Genomic DNA, 27014 nt, shown 5'->3' with positions numbered 1-27014 from the left:
TCTTTCTGCTCCAGGAGCCAGGCCAGGGGACCACGCTGTAAGATGCTGTCCTGTCTCCCCAGGCCTCTCTGCTCTGTGAGAGCTTCTCAGCCTTCCTTGTTGCTCCCTACCTTCACAGTCTTCTGGAATACTGTCCTGGTATCTTTAGAATGTCCCATAATCAGAAGGTGTGTGTTGTTTCCTAGTGAATAGGCTGAGATTATGGATTTGGGGAAAGGATATCACAGAAATGAAGTGCCATTCTCATCACGTCCCATCAAAGAGTCACTGGTGATGTTAATTAACCCTCATCACTTAGTTAAGGTAGTATTTTGCCAGATTTTCCACTTTAAAGTTACCATTTTTCCCTTTCCCGCTTCTATCCTTTGGAAGTGAGCCACAAAATCTAGCCCATTTTTAAAAAGGATTTTATTTATTTATTTGAGAGAGAGAGAGAACAAGCAGGGGGAGAGGGAGAAGCAGGCTCCCCACTGAGCAGGGAGCCCAGTGCGGGACTCGATCCCAGGACCCTGGGATCATGACCTGAGCTGAAGGCAGACGCTTAACTGACTGAGCCACCCAGGTGCCCCCCAAGAGACCATTTTCATAGTGACACCCATGCTCTTGTGGTATACACTCTTCCTCAATGTACAGTTGCCCTCCCTTACCAATGGTGAAGCCATTCCAAACCCCCAGGAATATCCACACACTCTGAAAGAGAAAAGCCATCCCTTGAAGCAGCCTAAGCAAAATATGAATCCTTTGTGAACACTCTTGAACATACTTGTATGATCTCCTGGCTTTGAGGCCTATTTTCCTAACTTTGAAAGTTAGAGGGGCGCCTGGGTGGCTCAGTCGTTAAGCGTCTGCCTTTGGCTCAGGTCATGATCCCAGGGTCCTGGGATCGAGCCCTGCATCGGGCTCCCTGCTCCGCGGGAAGCCTGCTTCTCCCTCTCCCACTCCCCCTACTTGTGTTCCCTCTCTCGCTGTGTCTCTCTCTGTCTTATAAATAAATAAATAAAATCTTTAAAAAAAAAAAGATTAGGTGATAATAATTCCCATCCTTTTTAAAAATCTTAAAAATTTCATTCATGGAGGTTAACACTAATGGTCTTCAATGGTCCTTCATTTTCTCTGAATGCTGTCAAGGCTTACCTGGCCAAAGATTGCTGCCTTCAACTATGAACGGTCACTTGCCAAATTTAGCCAACAATGGGTGCATTTGCTCCAGCGTGGAGGCCTCTGAAACCCTTCCACTTTTTAGTAACAACGAAGACCGTTTTGCTGTGCTTGCTCTTCAGGGTGTGATGCAAGGGACTGTGCCCTACCTGGGCACCTTCCTGACTGACCTCACCATGCTCGACACTGCTCTTCAGGACTATATCGAGGTGCGTTGTGTGAATGTGGTGACTTGGATACCCAACAGAGAATTTCACTTTATTAGTGTCTGTTGAGGGCCCATTATGAACGTGGCACTGTGTTAGGTGCTGTGAGGAACACAAAGCAGAGTAACACCGGAAGTGACTCACAAGCCAGTGGAAGCTATGACTGTGGAAATACTAGGAATTCAGACAGAAATGCAGTGAGAGATGAGGGGAGGTCACCATCCGTTCCATATGCGGGATGGGGAGGGGTGATGGCAGGGCCTTACAGAAGGAGTGGGTTCGAGAAAGACCTTGATTTTGAGTAGCATTTGGGCAGGTAGGGCTGAGGGGTTGATATGCCCTAATATTCTACTTGGTGGGGTAGGGAGGTGGTCAAATTTGTGGATTTTTAATTGTTCTTTTCTTTTTTCATATAATTACCTGCCCTGAGATGCTCTTGTGCTTCTCTTGTGTGTGCATTCTTTCTCTCTCAGGGGGAAGAGAAGTGAAAGTTAAGCTACTTGTTAGTAGCTGTAATAACATATTAAGTGGAGAAGAAATTTGACATTTGAAGTGAGATTTAAGGATTGCTTGTAGATCTAAGTTTCCGTCCCCTCCCTGGTTGCCACATGTGATGAGTCTGCTTCTACTCTATCAGAGTTAGCAGGCCTGGTGGTGGTTCTGCGTGTACCTACCTCCAAGCTCGTCATGATGTTGTGGGCATGCTCATTCATTTTGCATTTCCCGAGCTCTGTCTCTTCATGTCCTCTGCCTCAGCTTATCTCAGGAAACACTCATTAGCACTGGGGAATTTTTGGGGGAGTGACTGATGATTTAGAAGTTATATTCAGCCTACTGAGAACAGGAGCGGGGGGATGAAGAATTGAAACTTAACTTTTCACAAAGCTATATGTAGAAGTGACTTCCCTTTTAATAAACCATTGACAATTTGGTTTCCAGTATGAGTCAATGACCATCGTTTTTGTGGCTTTGGGTCAAGAAATAAAGTGTAATGGACTATTTACTCAAGCTTTTGCCCTTATTGGCTCTACAAGTGTATTTGGATTCTAAATTGTAACTTCCTTATCATTAACTATTTTAGTTGGTTTTGGACATTTTATAAGAAGGTTGTCTGCCTATCCTGTCCTATTAGAATTCAAAGAGTGTTTTTCTTGAAGCAAATAGTGCTTCTCTTCCTACATAGTAGCCATAATTGTAGTGTCATTGATCATTGTGACTTTATCATCCCTGTGATCTATTTTAATGATTCATAGAACAACATAGGGCTGTATTTCAAAGTAGCTTGGTTTGTCACTATTTTTTTTATTGAATTTCTTTCAGGGTGGACTGATAAACTTTGAGAAAAGGAGAAGGGTAAGTAGAGGTCTTGGTTGCAGTGTTCCATTTTACTTCATTTGGGTATGAAAAAAGAGAAGCAGGGACTTAAGCCTTTTTTTGTAGAGGCAAAAAAAAAAAAAAAAAGAATTTGCATTTATCAAGCACTTATCATATACAATTGTACCTTGTGCAATCCTGTGTATTACTCCCCCAGAGTGCTGTGAAGTAGGTTTTATCTTCCTCAATTCCCAGGTGCAGAAACCAGCCCCCAGACCCAGTCCTGCTGCTGCAAAGCCCACGTTTCTTTCCTCACCCTTCCTCATCTCTTCTTTATAATCAGCCTGGGCAACCAGGTTCATCCTATGAAAGAGAAGGGGTTTTGAAAGAGTAAATGACATATGGAAGAGTTAATAAAGATGGTGAAGAAAGGAAAGGGTGTTCACTGTGACATGTCGATAATTCTCTCCCTTTCCTGTCAGCATGGGAAGGGGTGAATTTTTCTGTGGAGAGAATAGTGGATGGCTTTGCATAGCACTAAAAAAAAGAGAGAAAACAGAGCTTTGAAAATTTGCTATGGTTTTAGTGTAAAAATGGTGTGTTTAAATAGATACTTAAATGATGCAAAGGAAAATGAGTGAACAAAGGAATGCCTTCACCTCATAACACTCATGACTAAGGAAGCTTACTCAGTCCTTCGTTCTTTCATTCTTTTACTCCCCAAAAATTGATGGCGTACCTCACATGGGCCAAGCACTCTGATAGGTTTGGGGGTTGCTGCAGAGAAAACCCAGCACTCCCTGCCCTCATAAACTTCACAGTCCAGGAGGAAGGTAGACAAATAAGTCGGCAGTTCTAATACAACTGATAAGGTCTTGTGAGTGGAAGTCGTGGATATCATAGGAAGATGTAGAAGGGCATCAGTCCCCAACTTGTGGGGTCAGAGAAGCTTCCAGGAGGAAATGAAATTGGGTTAAACCAAACCTTCAGGAGCCAACCAGGCTGAGCTCATGTTAACATAGACAAATAGACAAACGTAAATCTTCTGTCCCTGGTAGAGTATACTTTCTTCTTTAGCATGATGATAAATATTCCTTGAGGTTATTGAGACCAAGAGCTGAGGTTATTGGATGGGAAGTTGATACCCACAGACCCTGCCCGTTGTTGAGTTTCTTCTTTCATGTCCTGAAACAATAAAACAAATTTACTTACTGGGCTCCAGAGTTACCCATCTTTGTCCTTTCACTTCAGAATCACCCTGGATGCCTCTCTCTTTCCTTTTAAGACTAGCATGTTAAAGTTCTGGAAAATTTGAGTATAAAACCTAAAGCTAAGGCTTATACCCTTTGCTGACTTAAAAAAAAGTCTTTATTGAAACATCTAAAGAAGTATAAATAATTTTGGACATAATTATATACTTGCTTCTCTTGTGAGCTTTAAAAGATTTAGTTAAAGGATTTACTGGAGTAGTAAAAACCCAAGGATTCAGGAAATCCAAACATTCAAGTTTATGAGGCCCTGGACTGTTTAGATATTCAACCCTACCAAAACTTATTTACTGAGGGGTAAGGGTTGAAGAAGATGGCAATGGGGAATTTACGAGCCTCCTGACTTAAAGGAAATTTTTTTTCTCTCTTTTAGGAAATAGAAATGGAAATTGAAAATATACTTTAAAAGCACACAACTTTAAAAAATAAGTTTTCTATCCCTAGAATGAAAACCTAAAAGAGAAAAAGGGAGCCACTATGGCTTTAGGTAATAACTAGTTTGGGTTGCTCTGCTAGCCTGTTTTAGTTATATCAATTTCCTTTTTCAAGGCGGGGTGGGGATTGACAAGTAAGCATACAAAGACAGGGATTCAGAGTTGGAATTTTTAAGAGTTATTCAGTTCTTCTATTTCTAAGAAAGGCAGGACTTCAGAGTCGTCCTAGATGGTTTTCTCCATTGTATATCCTAATGTGGTGTGTCTTCATGTTGAAAAGAGATATATTGGGTTGGCCTTATTATTTACTTTCTTTTTGGTGTTCTGTCTGCTGTAGGAATTTGAAGTGATTGCCCAAATAAAGCTCTTGCAATCTGCCTGCAACAGCTATTGTATGACACCAGACCCAAAGTTCATCCAGTGGTTCCAGAGGCAGCAGCTCCTAACAGAGGAGGAGAGGTAGGTGCTCATATTGTCCATCAGGGTGGAGCTTCGATGTTGGCGAAATGAATACTACCTCCATTTCCTCATTGGGCCATTTTTTCAGCAACTATTTAGTGAGCAGCTAGTAGATTCTAGAACCTCAGTTTTCAAAGGATAATGGTATTTCAAAGGAGAGGTGGATGGATGGCATCAGAACATGTGCTTTCAGATTCTTGCTCTACCATTTTTTTTTTTTATCTTTGTAACCTTGAATAAGTCACTGATTCTTCCTGATCTTCAGGATGCTTTTCCATAAAGTGTTTGTGAGGATTAAATGAAATTGTATTTGGAAAAGCACCGTTCAAGTGCCGATCATCATTGCCCTCATCATCACCACCACTGCTGCCTCCATCGTCACCGTGTTTGTCATTTTTGTTCATTGGGACCAGCTTTCCAGGGAGCTTTCAGTTGGGAAGGAGAGACAGATTCATGAAGAACTGAAATCTGGCGGGTAGCTAAAGTGCTGAAGGATCTATGGGCAGGAGCAATTTGGTCAAGGATGGGGGGAAGTAGGGAAGATCATCAGAAAGGTGTGAACGTTTGGACTAGGCTGTGAAGGAGAACTAAGATTTCACCAGGAGAACTGGAAGAGAACATTCCAGACAGAGGGAAGAACATGAGCAAAGGCTTAGTGGCATGACATGGTTGGCATTTGGAAGAACAGTGAGAACTCTGTTGTGGCTGGGACACAAGGGACAGGTTTCAAAATCATGGTTGACAAGCATGGAAAAGCACATTAACTCCAGTGCCTTGAATGTCCACCCAGCAGGGGTGTAGTCTTTACCCTGTAGTCCAGCAGAGAGTCTGCAGGCCCTATTTGGCCCACCACATATTTTGATATTTTTAAATGGTTGGGGAAAAAAAAGAAAGGGAGATTATAACATGGAATAGTTATTTGACATTCAAGTTTTAGTATCCATAAATAAAGTTTTATTGGAATACAGCCCATTGATTTACATCTTATTTATGGTTGCTTTCATGCTTTAAAGGCAGTTAAGTAGTTGGAAGAGAGACCATATAGCCTGCAAAGCCTGAAATATTTGCCATCTGGTACTTTACAGAAAATATTTGCTAACCCCTGCCATAGACCAGGGGATTTCCTTGAAAGTTTATCATCAGGGAGAGCAAAATCGACAGCAAAGTAAGTATTTTGCCAATGAGGAAATTGAGATTCAGAGAATAACTGACTCTAGTCAGTGATAGAGTTTGGTTTTAAATTCTGATCTTCTTGACCCTACAACCTAAGCTCTCAAGGTTGTTGTATGATGTTGGGCAAATCGTATAACCTCTGTAAGCCTTGGTACCCTCATTTGGAAGATAGATGATTTCTGAGGTCCTTTTTTTATCCCAGAGTAGATTGGTCCTGTTACATTAAAACAAACCTGTGATTCAGTACTCCTTTGTTGGTGAAGATTTTTTTCTTTGCCATGTAGAAAATAAAGCAGTTACTGCCTCACCTTACATTTCTGGTCTGATGATCAGTATGTATAAGTTAGTTTCTCTCTATGTGTCCATCCTTCTCACATATGGAACATACATACCATGGCTGGTGATCTGGATCAGAAAGTCTAAGCTCACAATATCAGCTGTAATAATTAACTTTTTGTCAGTTGTATTAATTGACTTTTTAATGGTTAGAGGAATCTTGCTAAATATATCCCATTTTTTCCTTCCTATTTACAACAACCTCTAGAGCTTAAGTTAATATTTAAAAAATTCCTTTATCAATGAATGCCCACACATGAGCAAATATCTGGATACCATCTTTAGGTTTAAAAAAAGTACACGTAATTAACAAATTACCTAGCTACTATTTACCACACTCGCCCTTCTGCACCTATCCAGAGCCAAATACATCTACAAGTTAGAGCTACAAGCTTTCATAAAAGACATTTCAAGTCAGATATAAATCCCTCTTGTGCTTATGGAAGTTCTGTCTGCCTGGCATATAGATGTCTGAATTTGGAGCCTTTAAATTTAGGGTGTTTTGACAATTAAAAATCATATTCAGATATCTTTACCAATAATATAACTGCCTATGTCTATTTACTAGAGATTAGATAGTTTGCAAAAGTCTCTTCTTTCATTTCTCTTAGATAAAGAGTTAAGCACGTGTGCGCACACACACACAGAGTAGTGGGGGGAAGTAGCAGACAAGAAATAATTCTCCCCCTGGCTCAGTAGTGGGGTGAGAATGATCAGGAAACAGAGTGGGGTTGGCCTTTGATGCTGCCAAAGCGCACAAGTCCCTCTTTGAGGCGCAAAGCACTGAAGGGCCCCAGTCCGTAGGCCAGGACGGGGATTAGAGTGGGAGGCGCACATGTAAATTTGTAAAATCTGGTCATTAAGTCCATCCCCTCTGATACTGGTGATGGAACAACATGGTACATGCATCTTTACTTTGAACCATCAGAGACTTCCTCTAAAACAAAATCGGCAGGTCATATGAATTTCAACCCGTTCTTCAGTTCTCCAGCTCTGGCCTCACCACCCCCCTCCTCTTCCCCAGCTACGCCCTGTCCTGTGAGATCGAAGCAGCTGCTGATGCCGGCGCCACGTCGCCCAAGCCTCGGAAGAGCATGGTGAAGAGGCTCAGCCTGTGAGTGTTGCCTCCTTGATTCCTTCTCCACCAAATAGCCTGGTAGTCTCTTAAAACGTACACCAGATTATACCTCCTGCTTAAAGACCTCCGATGGTTTATTTGAATATAGCACCTGATTCCTTATCCTACCTTAGGAGGACTTTCATGATCTTCCCCAACCTTCTTGACCACCTTCCTCCCAACCAGCCTTGCCCCTTGTTCACCAGGATCCAGCCACGCCTACCTGGTAGCCATCCACCAACCACACCAGGCTTGTTCCTGCCTCAGGGCCTTTGCACAGGATGTTTCTTTGGCCTGACATGCTCTTTCTCTGTGGCTGGCTCCTTCAGGTGTGGGCAACGGTGTCACCTCCTGAGAGAGCACCCTCTCTGATGCTGCTGCCTGCCTCCATCCCTCTCAGTCACACTGGCTCTTTCCTGTGGTGGAACATTCGCCACCAGAGAGCAGGAACCTCGTCCATGATACTCGTGGCTATATGCCCTGCTCGGTGCCAGGCGTGCAAGAGACACTCCACAGCTAACTTCATAATACCTGCCTCCCTTTGAGTAAAATCAGGAGTCCTTACCGTGGCCCTCAAGACTCTTCAGGAACTGCAGTGTCATCCCAGGCCTGCCTGCCCATCCCATACCTGACTGTCCTTATCTTTCCTGGCTCGCTCTACTCTGCATTCCAGCCACCCAGACCTTGCTGAACATGCTCGGCGTGCCATTTCTTCTGCTTAGAACACTGGTCCCCAGGTGGCCAGAGGACTCACTCCTCACTCCCTTCAGATGTTTGCTGAAATGTCACCTTCTCAGTGAGCCTTCCCCCAACCACCTTACTTGCTACTATAACGTATCCGCCTTACCTGCCCATAGCATCCTCTCTCACCTGTACCTGCTTTGCATTTCTCCGTTGCCTTTACCTCCATGTGACATACTATATGTTGTGTGTGTCTGTTTATTATCTAGAATGCAAACTCCATGAAGGCAGGCATGTGTGTCTGGTTTTTGCTCATTGCTGTATCCCCAGGACCTAGAATGGTGCCTGGCACATAGTAGATAATTAATAAATATTTATTGAATGAATACATTGAGCCATGTGCCAACACCATTTTAAGAACAATACATGTATTTCTCATCCAATCCACAAAATAACCTAAGTGGTAGTTCCTACTGTTATACTGACTTTATAAACCAGGAAAGTAAGGCACAGACAGGGGAAATAGTGTGTTAGTTATTGGAAGATCTGGATTCAAACCCAAGACTTGGCTGTAGAGCCCAGGTTGTAACTTTTTTGCCATATTGCCTGTGGGGTAAAATACTTTTTGAAGGGAGAGAGGAAGGAACAATGGAGCAGTAGGTAAAAAGTGGAGGAGGGAGAAGAGGAGGGAGGGAAGGAAGACAAGGGAGAGAGACTTAGATATTGCCATATTCCCACTAACAGAAACTGCTCAGGCTTCCACCTGATATCAGGTGACATTTGAAGATGAGGTTGGGACGTGATTTTGTAGAAAGCATTTTAAAGGTAATCTTGATCTCTTGCCACACCTCTCTCTGTTCAGATGCCTAATTTGGCCCTCCTGCACACTAGATTTATGAGCTTGTAGATTGACCTCTGTAGAATTTTCCATAGTATCTTGCTATCTTTTCATCATGGCAATTATGGAGGAGATTGAACTCTCTTTTGAGATAACCCAAGGGCCTGACCAAGCCTTGTCAGCTGGTGAGATCGACACCTACACAGGGAATCAGTCTCCCTGCGAGGTGAGTCAAGGAATGCCAGGCATCTTGATGGTCATCTGCATCAGAAATAATTGGAAATTTCTGGACCTGCTATGGCAGTCAGAGGTCTGCACAGGTGGATACAATCCTAAGTGCTTCTACTTTGCCCTCTTGCTTTTTCTTCCCTGTTCTTAGGCAGTAGCCACTGCAGATGAATTTTTATATAACTGCTTCCCACTACCCCTCTCCAACCCAGCCATCCATCTGTATTGTGCTGGGTGCTCTCTCTGCACCAACTCTGGCTCATGCACAAACTCTGCAGGGACAGTCCCATGAAATCCAGGAGAAGCGGGATCATCAGGGCTCAGTGGCCTGCATAAAGTGTGGTCGAAATTGAGTACATGTCTCTCCTTGGTGAAATCTTGCCGAGATGCTTGAATTTAACCTTTGGTATCTGCAGTTGAGTTTGAACGTTTATCATGAATAAAAAAGGCCACAATGTCACCCATCGTATTTCTTGTACATATAAGGGTGTTTGTATACCTGTCGATTTCCAAAATATTTTATCGTCTTAGCATTTTTAAAAATGTGGCAAATGTACTTTTTGCTCTCCCCACATTTAATGACCCATTTTCCAAAGAATTGGAAAGAATTTGGGGGCCTTCGGGAAAGGCGTGTTTGGTCTGAAGGCCAGAGATGCCTAGTATTGAGCTAGAATTAACCTTTACAAAGCAGAACTGACCTCATAGAGTTGTACAAATGGAAGAACCTTTTTTTAGTCTTGGAACAATTTCATTCTAAGCTAGACTCTCAGATGATGGGCTGAGGACCACGAGTCCACAGCCTTTAAAGGTCTACTCCTCAGAATTCATGGAACAGTACAACAGTGGCATTATTTTTTCTCCTGTGAATTGTGATCAGAGTTTAGCTCTTTTCCTCTATCCCCATTAGTGCCTGGAGGTCCCAGAAAGGAGACGACATGGAAAACGGGCAAGAGGTGGAGGTGCGGGGGGTGGAGATGAGGCAGAACAAAGATATGCTTCAGGTCTTGGAACTTGAGGGATAATGCCTGAAATATTTAATGAAAAATCAAGCTCATTGTTGCTACTTGTTATTTTATACAGTCAGTGCTTGTTTGGGGTTGGCTGCATTTGCTAGTTTCTTTACATGCCTTTCCTTCTTGCATCTTACCCTTCCCTCCTTTTACTCCTCTCCCCGTCGTCTGTTAATGTAAACCCTCTCCATCTCTGTCTGAGAATGTCTTTATTTTGCGCTCACTCTCAGAGTTCTTTTAGCTGGGTATAGAATTCAAGGAGGACCGTTCTTTACACTCAGCACTTTGAAGACATTATTCCGTGTCTTCTGATTTCTGTTGTTGCTTTTGAGATGTCTGGTATCTGTTTATTTACTGTTCCTCTGTTTTATGCCCCCCACCTTGTTGCTTTTAAGAACTACTTTTGTCTTTGATATCCTGTTAGACGGTTGAAGCGAGGATTGAGTCTGATTTATCCTATTCAAGACGTGGTTCCTGGGTCTGAGGATTCATGCAGTTCATTACTTCTGGAATCTTCTCAGCTACCATCTCCTTAGATAAGGTCACTCTTCCATTCTCTCAATTGTCTTCTCTTGGAACTCTTCTTACATGCATGTCAGCATTTCTTATTCCAATCTCCATGTCTTTTAACCTTTCTTATTTTCATGTCTTTATATTTTGATGCTGATTTCTGAAGATTTTCTTCAGATCTATCATCTTGTTCAGTTTTTCTCTTCAACAGTTATTTAATCCTTCCACTGAGTTTTTCATTTAAATCACTACATTTTTCACTCTAGAAGTGAATTTTTTTTTTCAAACTGTCTTCCTGTTATTTTGTCAGGATATCTTGTTCTTAACTCCTGTTTTCAATTTCTTTTCTTATGTCTTTAATATCTTAAACATATTTATTTTATAGCCTGGCCCATGGTAGACCCTCAAATATTTGTCAAATTAATGACTAAATTATTAGTTTCTTTCTGACAAGTCTTGTAGGTCAAAAGTTCTGAAATTCTCAGGAGTCTAAACCTGCTATTTGTTATGCTTGTTTAACTCCCTTTGGGTGGGATATTTCCTTGTGTGTATTTTGTAATTTTATATTATGAGCTCATCTTTATCAGAAAATCTTCTACATCCTGGTTTGAAGGTAGATTCCTCCAGAAAGTTTTTGTTGTTTTTTTTTGGTTTTTGTTTTTTTTTTTAATTCTAGTTTGCACAGGAGTATTACTGGTCTGAGAGTTCCTAGTTCCTAGGTCACATTGGTAGTGAATCTGAGTGAGGTGCTGGGCAAGATCACACATGATTTCAGGGGAGGCGTTTTCCTTTCACCGAAGTTCAGGCCAAGGCAGATAAGCTTCCTTGTTGTCTTCCTGTGCCAGTAGGAAGATATTTTTCTAGCCCATCTTCTTATACAGGGATAGCCCTTTGAGGGTCTTGGCTCTGTAAAAGGGGTTTCGGTTTCAGCATCCCACCATAAACAGAAGCCCTCATCTTTGGGTCTGTATCTGTGTTAAAACCCTTGTCCCTCATTTACCAAGATCGGTACTTCCCGATCTGCATCCAGAGCAGCTGCAGAATTAGCTCATGTTGCTTCTGGTTTTCAGTTCCCTGTTCATTTATGGCCTGTAGGGATTTTCCTTACTGTCTTGCAAGCTCAACTTTAAAAAGAGTTTTTAATGTTTCTTTTCTAGTTGTTTTATAGTGAAGTGGTTTAGCTTCCTGTAGTTCACCAGATGTTTGGAAACAGAAGTTGTCCTCTTTGGTTTCTTTTTTTTTTTTTTTAAGATTTATTTATTTATTTATTGACAGAGAGAGACATAGCGAGAGAGGGAACACAAGCAGGGGGAGTGGGAGAGGAGAAGCAGGCTTCCTGCTGAGCGGGGAGCCCGATGCGGGGCTCGATCCCAGGACCCTGGGATCATGACCTGAGCCGAAGGCAGACGCTTAACCGACTGAGCCACCCAGGCACCCCTTCTCTTTGGTTTCTTGACCAAAGCAGAGCCAGCCTTCTTCCTTAGCCTCATTCGTAGTTCATTTTACGGTGGGAAGTGATAGGGGACACAGCAACAGTATTTTGATCCTGCCAGAGTGGTCTATAGCATGTTAAAAAATAAAGAACTGTTGATCTAGAAGGACCTCAGATTTCTATGGCGTCTCATTCAGCTAAGCAGTCTGTGTGTTCTTTGAGGCTGGAAATTACCTATTTGGATAAGATGTTTACTATGATCTGTGAGACACTTTATAGGAAACATTGTCCAGTGATGACAGGGCATGCAAGATTGACAAAGCAGCTAAGGGGCTAATTAACACAAAACATTTGCTTAATCATGGGTTCCAGATTTGTAAGAGCCCAAATGCCTGGCATTATGTTTCTTGCAGACTGTTTCTGGGGTCGGACATCATTACCAGTAGCACTCCCACCAAAGAGCAGCCCAAGTCCACTGCCAGTGGGAGCTCTGGCGAAAGCATGGACTCTGTCAGTGTGTCATCCTGCGAGTCAAACCACTCAGAGGCTGAGGAGGGCTCTATCACGCCCATGGACACACCTGATGAGCCTCAAAAAAAGGTATATGCTTATTCCCTTCCCATAATTCCCAATGTAGACACCTGACATAGTTTAGTGTTTGCCACACGAGAATGTCTGTTTTCAAGTTTATCACTCTACAGTGTTTTGAAAGTCATGTTTTAAGAGCTGTCAAAGCAGAATTCAGTCTCGGGACCCATTCCTTATAGAGACAGGTCTAAAAACAATGAGCATGTTGGTTTATTCAACTGGCCTTGAAAATATTGTTCTGGACCCACATCCAATGGTGACTGAAGGGTTGTGGCCTGTAACATGAGGTATGCTTTATTTAGGAGGCGTTGGATTTTCTTAGAAGGAGTGAAAAGTCAAGAGGCAGAGATGTGTCAACCTCTTGGTGTCATACCTTGTCTTAGCCATGCTTTTACTGCAGTAATCTTACATAGCAAACCACTCCTAAACTCAGTGACTTAAAACAACAACCACTTATTCTCTCTCATGCATCTGTAGGTTGGTTGATGTGCGTTGGGCTTGGCCCTAGGCCATGGATTTGGTCCAAGTGTGCTCTCCCTGCCTCTCATTCTTGGAGTAATGAGGCTCCCCAGGCCATGCTGTTAGTATGCTAAGACAAATGAGCAGGAGAGCAAGCCTGACCCCACAAGTATGTGTCAAGCCTCTACTTCAGTCATACCCACCAACATTCCATTGCCCAAAGCAAATCATGTGGCCAAATCTCATCTAAATAAATGAGGCAGGGAACTCCTTCCAATGGGAGGAACTGTGGAGTCACAGGGCAAAGGGCATGGATGCTGAGGAGAATCAAGAATTGGTAGGAATTATACAATCTGCCATGTCCCAGAAAAGAGAAAGTGATGAGAGGTGATAAAAGAATTCCCATTCCCATAGAGAGTTTCCATGTTCCATGGTTTCATAAAGAAATAACAAGGAAACAAGATTTGTCTTAATCTTCTGTATACATCTGCTTCAATCTGTTGGTCAAGAAGCTTGGGTCAGAGATGTCAACTGTGACATGACTAGAATTTGCACCATTTGGGGGAGATTTTTGGCCAGCCAGACTTGCTGTGTGAGTGACTGTTGGCCCTTTAGCTTATCCGTAGGCCAATGAGGTGGAGTGTTGGGAAGAATTCCTCCATTCTGTTTGTATCTGCCATTCTGTCAGGGGATTGGTGTATGGTTTCACATTGTGTTACAAACAACAGCAGCAGTATGGAAACCTTCAAGTGACCTTGTCATAGTGTAGCCAACCCAGGATGGACCACATCTGACTCAGGAGTCACCAGGCTGAGATGTCTCAGGTGCTGCCCCTGCTGGATTTCTTACCTTTCTACTTGGAAATCCAGAGACACATCCTCCAAACATTGAAGGAAAAGCTCTGCAAACTCCTATGAGTCTGTTCTCTGTTTTCTCAGGTGTATTTCCTAAATCAGCGATATAATCATTCTCTGTGACTTGACATGCAGCATTGAATTTGTTTAAAATCTGGAGTGAAGTCTCATTATTCACCTGTTGACAGGTTCTTATGCTTTGTAGCCCCCGTTTCTGATGGTAGACATCGTACACAAGTGACAATAGAAGTCTTGCACACATCTTTGGGGGATTCCTCGCTGTCCGGGGAGGGATGGACTCACCCTCACAGCTGTCGGTGCACTGGATGTGCTCACAGGTCCCGGCTGAGCCTTTGAAAACTACCCAGAAGCCCCATGTGTGTCATTTGCACAGCCCTTGCTGTATCCTTTTTGTCTCCTCCCTTATCACATGGGTGCTTCAATTTCTTACACAAGTCATGAATTTTTATTCTTCTGATGAACCTTTCAGAGTCAGGAATTTCTCTAGGTTTAAAGCTGAATCATTGACTTGGATGCAAGTAGTTGCTGGGCTACAGTCTTCCTGAATGTCAACTGGAGAGGCTTCGGTTCCCCTTGCTCACTGCGTAGCGGGACCTGGATGACCTCCCTAGTCTCTCCCTACCCTGGATCCTCCCGTGCCTTTCCCAGGGGTACTCCCTGAGGTTGCTCTTTTCAGTGAAGTAGACTTTGCATTCCTTTTTCTTCAACCCCCTGATCATGATTTCTAAACATTTATTTTCTTTCTGTTTTTAAAAGATTTTATTTATTTATTAGAGAGAGAGCACAAACAGGGGGAGGGGCAGAGGGACAGGGAGAAGCAGACTCCCCGCTGAGCAGGGAGCCTGATGTGGGACTCAATCCCAGGATCCCGGGATTGTGACCTGAGCCGAAGGCAGACACTTAACGGACTAAGCCGTCCAGGCACCCTCTAAATTTATTTTCACACTTGCTCCTCATAGTAAATTCTCAGTAAGAACTGGGCTTCATCAGGTGGTCCATTTAAAGCTGCTATAACCCAGGCATCTACAACAGTTTATCTTAATCATAAAAGTCATTAAAATTAGGGAAAATCTAACAGAGGGAAAAGGATTTATATAGAGAAAAAGGAGGTGAAAGAATTGAACCAATAATTGGAAAATGGACCGTCTTCGCGACTGTGTGGCGCACCTTCAAGCAAAGTGATGCTATTAAAACTGCACCATCAGCCCCCAAATTGAGCTACAAAGTTGATTCACTTGCAAAAATAGACCAAAAATGTTACTAAACCACACTGTGATAGAGCCACAGTTAGGGAGGTCAAATCAGCTTGCTGGTTCTAATTAAACTAATCATACAGTGGAATTTCCTGTACAGTTATGCCATAGGAAGAAGTCCATAGGAAATAAAATAGAGTAAACTCCATTTTACTTGGAAGCTAGAGAATCAGAATGCTAAATTTCTGTTCTGTTTCCATGGAAAGGCAGACAGGTATGAGAGACATTTGTAAGTTATTTATTTTTTAAATGACTTCCAAAATATTTGATAGGATTAATGTGGTATAATTTAGCTTCACACACTCTGAGAAATTATTTGTAATTTTCAACAGCAAGAATTGATATTTAAAATGATTCCATTTAATGACTTTTTTTTTTAACACAACCTGCTGAGTTTTGGGCCTCCTGTTTCCTTGGTAATTAATTTTATATTGTTTATGGTAACTATGTAGTTAGTCGGAAAACACATTAACTATAGCACCTCATTCCTTAATTGTCCTTGATATAGGATGTGAAAATGTATATAGTTGGTTCTAGAAGCAAATGTAGAAAGTGATGGAACCTGCTCAAAGGCTGTGTTCCCTTTGGGCAAGTCACTGTATTTCTCTGAGTCTTCTTTCCCTTTATCATGCTCTGTATTTTGTTCACAAGATAGTTGTGAGAGCAACATGAGATGAGAAATATGAAAGCTCCTCACAAACGTCGCAGTGCTAACTGACACCAAGGTAGTGACGTACTGTGTTCATTTACCACTTCCCATCAACTTTAGACTGAGCCTTGGCTGGGTGCCCGCCCTGTGAACCTGGCCGTGGGAGTCAGGGAGCTCGGGAGCGTGTCATGGTGGTGCTGCTGACGGTTTTTTCTTTGGCCTCGGGTTCCTCAGCTGTAGAGTGCCACTGGGGCTGGGTGATGTGCAGGAGCCTTTCTAGGACTAATAGTCCATGCAGAGCTGTGTAATCTGTGGTCCTTATCTTAGAAGCTTCTAAAAGTACAGACATTTCTCTCCTGCTACATAATCTGATTGTGAAGTGGAGCCAGGATAGGAATGATCTTGGTTGGGCTTGTTAAGCGGCGTTCCCACTCAGGACAGTAGGACTGGATAAACTCTTGGTAAGTAAGGCTTTCCTCCAGCCCTGAAGCTTCCGACTTCCTCCCGGAGTCCATATTGCCTCTAGTTTCTGGTATTTGCTGCCATCTGCTGGCCACTTCCTTAAAAGGGGGGAATTGCGAGACCTGGATGCGAGGGACCAGGGCAAGTATGGAGTCGCTAATAAGCATCTGCCAAAAGGGTGCTTGCACCAGGGACAAGATCCGTGTGTGCTGTGGGCTCTTAGGGAGGAAGTAACGGATGTTTATTCACCTCAGTTAGCGTCTACCTCTGCTTTGACAGTCGTGAGGCACCCCATTGGCCAAGGTTCTAACACTAATGTTTTCTTCTGGGTTATGTTTACTCTTTCAGCTCTCTGAGTCTTCCTCATCATGTTCCTCCATCCATTCCATGGACACAGCTTCCTCAGGGATGTCGTCCTTAATGAACCCCCTCTCCTCCCCTCCATCCTGCAACAACAACCCTAAAATCCACAAGCGCTCCGTCTCTGTGACATCCATTACCTCGACAGTGCTGCCTCCCGTTTACAACCAACAGAATGAAGACACCTGCATAATTCGCATCAGTGTCGAGGACAACAATGGGAACATGTACAAGAGCATCATGGTAAGGCACTCAGACCCACACCCAAATGCTGACGCATTCGCCCAGACTGAATACACACCCAGATCTCCCTGGGTAGACGCCACTAATGGATTTATATATATATATAAAAAAAATCTTCATACCAGCAGTGCCCATAAGATACAATTTTCACATCTTAAAATTTGCTAAGACTTACTCATCCCGGTCAGTGTTGCTTTTTTCAAAACGATCAATTTGAATGAGTGTAGAAACGTATTCCAGGGAAGATGCCACTCCTGCATCGGAAGTCTTCCTGGGGAATCCCATGTCTGCGTTTATCATGAATTCCCATGCGTTCTCAACAGTCAACTCTGTGCTCCCACATTTTTCTCCTTTCGTCATTTGGAATCAAACTTAGTAAGGTGAATGATGGAGCTGGAAGTGCGGTTTGAGTCCACAAGACTGACCTTTTTGCGCTTCTTGTAAAAACCGTGTTTGTGACTCAATCTCAAAAATGTTTGGAATTAATGGCGAGCTTTTTGGAGTGCATTCAGAGCCTCTCCTGGTAATAACCTTGGGAGTGTTGTCACAGGAAGAGACTCCTTCGTTTATAGGACATGTCACGTATTAAAGAGCAGGTTCTCGTTGGCAGCGCATCCCACGGTAATTCTCTATCTTCCCTCATTTTCATCACTCGCCTTCTTGGGGGATGCACTGAGAGCTTACAAGCTCAGCTCTGAAAATGACATAAGTAATATGGAGGCACTCACTGTCTTCTCACATTCCAAAGGAAAGCTTTCCTATGTAATTCATCAAATCAACAAAATATTTCTTGAACATTAGTTGTGTGCTAGTCACTGGGCCAGGCTTTGGGGATGGGGAGATGAGTGGGGCATTTCTGTCTTTGAGGGACTTACAATCAAAAGGGAGATCATAAAGCAGTATTGAAAATGTACTGAATTCTCTAGTAGAAGTGAGACCAGATTGTAAAGGGCCTGCAGCCCTCGTGAAGGAGTTTATGTCCTACAGGCAGTAGCATCTCGTTGAAGGTTTTTCAGTTGTCATCAGATTTGTTCACTGGAAAAAGTAGCTGACATTGTGGAGATGGTGCTGGGGTGTGGGGGTAGACTGAAAGCGAAGAAGCGAGATAAGAAGCTGTTATCATAGTCCTTGTGGAGGATGATAAGGGCTTGAATGACGGTCATGTGGCTGGAGACAAGATGGATTTTTGAAAGATTTTTATGAGGTGTAATTGTTTAGTCATCAACTTCATGTTACTATGGTGGGGGATGAGGAAGAGGGAAAACTGAAGGCTGTCCAGGCAGCTTGGTGGTTGGTGGTCCTATTAAGTGAGGTATGAACTGCCTGAAAAGGGGGGTTTGAGGGTGCTAAAATTGGAGGGACCAGTGGGACATCCAGCTGGCATTGTCTAATAGATGGGCAGAAGCCCTGTTGGTGCCAGGCTGGTTCTGGGGTCAAATACTGGGAGGGAGTCATCCAGCCCATTGGGTGGACGGGGCCACACCAGGAGCGGGAGAGAGGTGGGAGAACCACCGGGAACCCGTGTCACCGATGTTATTATTGTGTCCTCTATGGGGCTTCCTCACATGGCTTCTCTTACATGTGCTGACCAGAGAAGCAAGACCCACTTTGTAACTCTTCGGTGTCTCTGAAGTGAAAGTGAAGAGCTGACACGTGCAACTATGGGGATGGGTCTCTAAAACACCATGTTGAGCTAAAGAACCCAGACAAAGGATTACATGCCGCAGGAGTCTTCCCTTTCAAAAACAGGCCAAGCTAACCTGTGGGATTAGAAGTGAAGCTCAGGGAAGAGGCACAGGGAATTCCTTGCCTTCTGTATTTAAGGTCCATGAAGGTGACACCCCAGCGTCACTCGATACTGCGCCCTCCGTACATTAGCCACTGGGCACGTGTGGCAGTTGAGCATTTAAAATGGGAATAGTCCAAATTGAGATGTGCCCTGAGTGTAAAATATACACCAGATTTTGAAGACTTAGTACAAAAGAAAGAAAGAATTTCTCATTGGCAATTTTTGTCTGGATTATATGCTGAAATAATAGTTTGGATGTATCAGATTAAATAAAATATATTATTAAAATTGATTTCCCTTCTAAAAATACTTTTTTAATATGGCTACTAGACACTTACAATTAGAAACGAGGCTTTCATTATGTCTGTCTACTGGACGGTGCTGGTTCCGTATGTGAGCTGTTGATACTAATTGTGATCCTCCACCGCACTCGGTACCTTTGATGGGACAGAGGAATAAACACCCCAGGAAAGCCCTTGGCCATATCCCACCTCGATTGGACACACCTGGGGAAGCTTAAGGTCAAGAAAATAAGGGTAGCCTGGCTTTCTCCTTAGGTAGGTTTAAAGTTGACAACTTAGCCTAACATGAGTCACCTTAGCCCAACAGAGATCCCCGGAGTGGGATCCTTTCTCTTTAGCTTCATGCTTCCGGTCCGCTTTGATCCGGCTGTGGGAGTATTTTCTTTAGACTCTCAAAACACATATTTCCTCTTTCCGAATTTTGTGTGCATCTGTTTCTCCCTTGGAAATGAATACGCCGGATGTTTAGGTAATAGACAAATGAACAAGGTCTTGGTTGCTTACAAGGACCCCGTTGTAATGCATGTTGTTTACTGAATCACAAACCCCAAATCATGACCTGAGCTGAAGGCAGACGCTTACCTGCCAAAGGGAGACATCTAGGCCCTGTCACCTTCGGGCCCTCGAGGACAGTTTCTTGGAGAACGTTCTTCCTCTCCTCTTCCTTTTCCTCCTTTCTCTGTCCTCTTACCCCCTGATGAGAACAGTAATCTGTGTTTTCTTTTGCATTCTTTCTAATGTAAATAAATCACTCAAGAGATGGTATAAAAGTCAGCCTTCTTTTCCCCTTGCCCTGAGCATCCTCCAAATAGTTGGCTGATGTGCAGGGATCAAGAGGAGAAAGTCAGAACTGGAGGTGAGGAGGACCTTTACTTGCACTAACAAAATGTTAGATTTATTATTTTTAAACATTTAGAAGCTGATTTTTATTGAAGCCTAATTTACATAGATTACATACACAGATCTTAAGTGTTTAGTTCTATTATATCTATGTAACTCCCACCCCAAATCTAGATAAAGAACATTTTCCATCCCCCCTCAAAATTCCCTGTGCCCCTTCCAATCAATTCCCCCCTTAACCTTAATGAAGGGTAAGGTTTGTTGTTAGTTTTCTAACACTATAGATGAGTGTGGCCTGTTTTTCAAAGAATAGACTCCTGCAGCATGTAATCTTTTGGGTCTTTTTTTTTTTTTTTGCTCAACATGATGCTTTTGAGATCCATCCACATTGTTGCATATGTCAGTTCTTAGTTTATAACGGCTAAGTTGTGTTCTATCAGGAATGTATTATAGTCTCTTTGTCCATTCCCCTGTTCTCTCCTGTTGAGGGAGATTCGGGTTGATTCCAGTTTGGGGCTTTTACGAACGAATCTGCTGTGAACATTTCTGTAGTAGAAGTCCTTTTGTGGACACAGGTTTTCATTTCTCTTGGTAAATACCTATGAGCGAGATTGCTGGGTCATGGAGTCCCTTGTGCTTTTTGAAATGGTCATTGTGCAGAACTGTGACCATTTCTAACCCACAGGTTGTGACCAGTGCTCAACAGGTAAGGCTAATTTTGGCCCAGGACCAAAATCCTATGCATTTCCTCACCATACCTTCCTCTTTTTCCCCACACTGGAACCTCAACCCATGTGGAGGAGATAGGCAAGGCACACATTCTATTTCACTAAGAGAACACACTTGATCTGAGAGAGTAGGTAGCCCATCATCATTTGGCTAGTAAGGGTGGAACCAGAACTAGAACCCAGGAGTTCTGGCTCCTGGTCCTGTTCTCATTCCACTGGGCCATTACTCCCAAGAAGGCACAAGGCAGCAAAAATAGGAGGGTCGAGAGAACTCTTTCAGGAAACATGAGGTGAAATACTTAGAGACCCATCCGTTGTCTTTGCAGTTGACGAGCCAGGACAAAACCCCTGCCGTGATCCAGAGGGCAATGCTGAAGCACAATCTGGACGCAGACCCAGCCGAGGAGTACGAGCTGGTGCAGGTCATCTCGGAGGGCAAAGGTGGGTACGTGCTGCTTCTTGTGGCAGGTTACCCTGGTTTTAGAAGTTAGAAAATGAATGCAATGTTTTTGTGGGGTTTTTTAAAGATTTTATTTATTTGAGAGAGAGAGAGCACAAGGGAGGGGCAGAGGGAGAGGGAGAAGCAGGCTTCCCACGGAGCAGGGAGCCCGATGCGGGGCTCGATCCCAGGACCCTGGGACCATGACCTGAGCCGAAGGCAGACGCTTAACCGACTGAGCCACCCAGGCACCCCTTTTTGTGTTTTTTGGTTTTTTTTATGGAACCAAGTAGGGGTTTTTAATTGTGCAAGAGTGGTGTTGTGTGGGGGACCCATGCCATCACCTCACTTGTAGAGTGAAGCATCTCAAGCTACCCCCGCCACAACCCTGTTTTTTCTACAGTTTTGCTGAGCACCCTCCTGCCCGTTCTCTGTAAACTGTATATCAAGCATTCTTCTAGGAAGAGGTCTCGCCCTGTGTCAGAAGGTGGGGGGGAGGTGGTTCTTTTGGGTCTTTGCAGATGGCCGCGCACCTCCTTTACCCTATAATGTATGTCTAAGTTGTATGTGCATCTGAAACATAGCGGTCCTTGTAATAATTTCTCATTTTTTCAGTGAATCATGTGCGAGAGGCTTCTAGGTTCATCTTTCAGTTTATCTTTATTCATGATTGATCTTCAAGTAGCAAAAGCTTCTCACTCCAGAATCTGAAGACTCTTTTTTTTAAAAAAGATTTTATTTATTTATTTGAGTGAGAGAGAGGCAGAGGGAGAGGGAGAAGCAGGCTTCCCGCTGATCAGGGAGCCCCACGTGGGGCTCGACCCCAGGACCTGAGATCGTGACCTGAGCTGAAGGCAGACGCTTACCTGCCTGAGCCACCCAGGTGCTCCTAGAATCTGAAGACTCTTTACCTCACAATTCCTGAGGCAAAGAACTGGTGATCGTACTTCAGGATGCCTAGGAACCCACTCTTCGCAGAAATTCCTTTTATGAAAACGCTGGGAAAATACTCACCTGAAATGTATCTATATTTTGCTGGTTTGAATTGGGATTGTATTTGTTGAGAGGAGGAGACAGGCTGGTAGGTGACTTCTCTGGACCCTGTCACATCACAGAAACTCAGTCACCCTAAGTCTCTTTCCAAGTGCGGTTGTTGACTGAGGCCAGCCCTATCTGCCGACAGACCCGACGCTAACTGATTCAAGCATCTTAATAGGGCTATTCACTAACAAGCAGCTGCCCTATCACGAAAAGAAGGATTATAGAAGTTGGGGATATGAGAAGGGAGCAGCTATTCCCACTCCATTTGGCCAACAGATCACCCAGGACTATAACTTGGGCCCAGAGAAGAGTGGCTGTATCTTTTCCTAGAGATGAAAAGCTGTAGCCCCTGAGGAAATTATTTTTCAATTACCTCTTGGGAGTTTGCTCATTCGTTCAGCTGAGCCCTCAGTTGAGGGGCAAACCCCTGTCAGTTATATCTTTTATTGTTGTTACAGTTAAAATTCTAGGTCTAAAGCGTGGTCTCTTGAGTTTGACCATGTTGCCCACAAAACAATGCTAAGGTGAGGCCGGTGATTCTGAAGAACCAGGAGCCCCGAGGTGTAGTCTGGGCCCAGCTTTCTTCACCACTTGGGTGGTCTTAGGTGGGCTGCTTGACCTCCTCGGGCCTTGGGCCTCAGTGAAAAGGAGGCAGTACCCTACTAGAGCTTCCTACATCACAGGGTGGTTGTGAAGATAACAAGAAGTAAGGTGCCCACAAGTACTTTGGAGGTATGCTAAGTGACATGTCGCTGTGAGGTGAATTATTACTTGCCCAGGGATATGTGGGCAGGAGATTGGGGACACTTTAAGGGAGTTATTCTTTGTGGAACATTTGTGCAAAAGGTACTAGAGTCACTGAGAACCTGATTGCATCAGTCCTGCCATAGAATGCCTGTGTTTGAAGTTAACATCAGCCTCACTGAACCCGCAAGCAGATGCCTCTGCTGATGGCCCCCCCACTCCACTGTCACCGATGTAGACTTGCCCATCTCACCTCTTTTATCCCCCATTTGGTTTCCTTAGATACCCATTACCCCTGAGTGCTAAATAGTATATACCTTCTTTTAAAATGTAAAAATGAATTAAAATAACTTTGCCTGATGATTTCATCTTATACTTGGCATTGTCCTTGTTCAGAAATTGTGGCTCTCTGGTTAGGAACCACTGAAGTAGATACACTTCAAATGTTAACAGATATACACATTCTTATTTGGATGGTGTTCAGTATTAAACTGGTTTGATTTGGGATTACTTCAACAAATATTTCAATATTCCAAGTAGAAAGTTCTGGAAAAACCTGTAGATTTTTCTTTTCTCCCCCATGTCATTGGAGTCTCTCAGTATCTGAGAAAGGCTGCATGCTGGAGTAGCAAGTGGACCGTGGGAGGAAGGACACTGGGTTGGAGTCCCAGTTCTGCCATTGCCTGGCTGCGATGCTGGGAGTGTCCTTCCATGTCGCTTGGCCTTTGTTTTCCACTGCACTTTCTTCTAGCTAGAATAGTCTGCAGTTGAACATTTAGTTCATGGGTCAAATTTCTAAGGTCGTATTTGCACTTCATTTTTAAAAATTGGGGTTGAGGAGTCGAGCGCGCCAACTTTGGCGGGGGGTGGTAGTCATTGCCTGGTTCCGTTCACATCCCGGGGACACGGGGCCAGAGTCCCTGCCTTGTGGCTGGACAAAATCTCCACCTGCCATGGTCAGTGCTGGGCTGACCTACACCAGCTGACTGCCTTCCCTCTCCTGATCTCTTTCAGAACTCGTGATCCCAGACTCGGCCAACGTCTTTTATGCCATGAACAGCCAAGTGAACTTTGACTTCATTTTGCGCAAAAAGAACTCCATGGAAGAACAAGTGAAATTGCGTAGCCGGACCAGCTTGACACTGCCCAGGACAGCTAAACGGGGCTGCTGGAACAGCAGGCACAGCAAAATCACCCTCTGAACGGAGGGACCGGTGGCCCCTCGCTGGCCAAACGCAGAGTGGGGCTGAGAGCAGGCCGTGGTGATTGCAACGACCATCCAGTGTTAGAGGATCGTTGGTGAAGTCAACAGATACTTATTGAGTACCTCTGGTGTGCAAGACACCAAGATGGGCATTGTGGGAAAATCGGGGATGAGTTTGACAAGGAAATGGATGAATGTTTCACTGATTCTCTTTGACCTATTTGAGACTGAAATGCAAAATTATCCACTTTTATAAATATATATATATGTATACACATATTAAGGATGTATGTGTATATATATATAAATATATGAGGGACTTATGGGATATTCTGGACTATGGAAAAAGGAATTTGCACAATGGCCTGGGATGTTGAGGTCACTTTTTACAGGGAAATAGAAAGAACTGAAAACCGAGTCTCCTACCTTCCAAGTAAATGGAATCAGTCCTAGGAATACAGTGTCCTTTGTGCCAGTATTATACGAAGTCCAACCATGTTTATAAAGGGAAAGAATTCCCTTCTCCATCAAGTGCCACCAGAACACCTGCGCTGCAGAGGCCGGAACGGCCACGGCTGAATGAAAGGCCGCTTCCAAAAGGGTTTGGATGAGCCAGTGGGCTTTCGACCTCTGCCCGCATCTGCCACTTTCTGCAACCCCAGGGAGGGAGGGCAACGAGGAGCTTCGGAGGCCCGTCTGACCCGCCGGTCCAGCCATCGCGACACCTCTGGAGTCAACACAAGCCCATTTTGATTTCTGGCATTGTGTTTCTGTTCCCCCGGTCCCCCCAGCGAACAGACCACAATCATTACTGCACAAGTAGCCATGCTCTTTGGTAGCTTCTCAGCCGGAAAAGAAAGCACAAAAGAATGGTGACTCGCTTGGACTCTTACCTGTCTCGGAATGCCACTACTTCGTTGCCATTTCTGATCGCCGCCTTTTGCATGTAAAACTGTATGTCTGGAGTCTGTCGCCATCTGGATCCTAGTACCTCTCTGTTACGTGCAATTTGTTCCTCAGGTGTAGAAATTCCTACTGCAATGGACTCTGTTGGATCATTTTGAGCCTGTGAAAGCTTTCTGAACGGCAAGCGCTCTGTTGGTAGCCCCTTGGAAGATGTTCCCTGCTCATAGCAGCGGCCTGTTTTACTTACTAACTTCTACAGCATTACTGTGCCTAGTCACGGGGAAAGAAATGGGGCTACGTAGACCATCTAAATCCTTTCTAACGAGGTACATTTCTTCCAGAGGGAATCAATAACATTTTTTTTTCAGGTCCCCACACTTGCTGTCACAGTGTTACTGTTAAATGACATTTTTGTCTCTAGGAACACCATCACCCTCTCCCTTCCAAATCTGAGCTGTGCTGGGGTTTGAACTAAAAAGCCATAATGTGGGATATTGACATGTGTAAGAAGCACTTTCAGAATGTCCTTTTTAAGAAAAAAAAAAATTCTCAAAATACCAGTTTTTATTCCAAAAATAAAAAGAACCAACCCAGATACGAAGTATAGATTGTAACATGAAGCTTTTTTTCTTCCTTTTTCCTAATCCTGTTAAGACAGCTCCCCAAGGTTACGTGAGATTTATGTCATGTAAATAGCCATATGAAATCTGCAAGAAACACCAGGGAAAGTTTGGAGATGTGTGGCAGTGGACCAAAGAATGAGCCAGGAAGGCCTCGCATTTCCTTTAGGTCTTTCTAGGAGATCAGACGGTGCATTAGAAGACCGACTGGGTTTCAGCTGGTTGAAAAGCACTTTCTTCAGTTTGCAAGGCTCGTCCGATTTGTACTTCTGTGCTTGGAGGAGAGATGGCCAGGGTGCTAGACATCATGGAGATTGAAGTAAATGTATCCTCAGCCTGAATTACTTGGTTTGCGGGTCGCAAAATATAGGACCCTTGGCCTGGTTTAGGGTGTGGCTGCAAAGACCTAGGAGTCGCGCCTGTGTGCTCGCCCTGTGTATTGTACTGTATATGTAGAGTCTAGATTTATATACTGCAATGTAAAAATATATATATATATATATATATATTTTCCTTTTTTAAAGACAGTGGAAATTCCACGTAGATAAAACATAGCCTCATTTATTTAATGCCACTTTCAATGTCTTAAATTTGTTTCCTGGTGGACAGCTGGGTAATGCTTTTAGCTGCTCGCATGCTCGTCTTTCTGCATCTCCATCGTCTGTTTACCTTTTGGTTAAACTAATAAACTGGTTTGGGACTTGGTTGGCATGTGCTGCCAGACCCAAAGGGATTGTATCTGGAGTATTCATCAGGTGCGTTCTGGGTTCGTATCCGGAGTATTCATCGGGTGGTTCTGGGATCCAGATGTGTCCGTAAGCTTGTCGCAAGCCCACTCTGGCTCGGCTGGGGGGAGCAGAGGGACAGCCAGTGGAGTTAGGAGGGGATCCTCTCCACTGGTGATGTCACGAGCATTTGGGGGAGAGAGTGACATCCTTAGGAAACTGCAATCTGGTATGATGCCTTGCCAGATTGCTGTGCTTAGGAGTCACGTGGTGGGGGACACTTAAAGAAAAACCTGAACTTAGGATCCAAGATAGTACTTTGCCTCCTTTCTGACAGCCTTTTCCCTGGTCTGCAATTGCTTCCATCTGTGTAATTGTTGAAACCATCCGTGGTGCTCTAGAAGCCAGGAGAGCCTCTATGAAGGGAGGAAAGAAGGTTTTCCCAAAAGACAATCAGAACCAGTCCAACTTCCCTCAACGGAGACACATTATTGTCATTTCGTCATATTTCCAAAAAGTTTCCAGAATTATTGTCCACTGGATTCTTAAATGGATCCAAATCATCAAATTTTCTGGACCCTTGTGGGATTTTGGAGAGAGCCAACTAGGTGTTTTAATCATTG

General features: G+C 43.8%; 1 protein-coding gene across 7 annotated transcripts in view; it reads left to right on the top strand.

Annotated features, from left to right (window-relative positions):
- Nucleotides 1-26404, top strand: part of RGL1 (ral guanine nucleotide dissociation stimulator like 1) — a 242914-nt gene extending 216510 nt beyond the window's left edge. For 6 of the 7 annotated variants that reach the window (XM_078078067.1, XM_036076690.2, XM_036076709.2 and 3 more), the window contains 8 exons: nt 1281-1367; nt 2685-2717; nt 4718-4839; nt 7373-7462; nt 12578-12764; nt 16799-17053; nt 21039-21153; nt 23951-26404. In XM_078078067.1, coding sequence (XP_077934193.1) covers nt 1281-1367; nt 2685-2717; nt 4718-4839; nt 7373-7462; nt 12578-12764; nt 16799-17053; nt 21039-21153; nt 23951-24138 — 1077 coding nt within the window. In that variant the 3' untranslated portion in view covers nt 24139-26404. The remainder of the gene's footprint in view (nt 1-1280; nt 1368-2684; nt 2718-4717; nt 4840-7372; nt 7463-12577; nt 12765-16798; nt 17054-21038; nt 21154-23950) is intronic. The other variant, XM_078078068.1, reaches the window with a different exon arrangement.
- Nucleotides 26405-27014: the final 610 nt, after the last annotated feature.

The sequence above is a fragment of the Halichoerus grypus genome, chromosome 7, assembly GCF_964656455.1.
Source record: "Halichoerus grypus chromosome 7, mHalGry1.hap1.1, whole genome shotgun sequence".
NCBI lineage: Eukaryota > Metazoa > Chordata > Mammalia > Carnivora > Phocidae > Halichoerus > Halichoerus grypus.
Note: the sequence above shows the minus strand (reverse complement) of the source record. Positions and strands in the feature narration are given on the sequence as shown.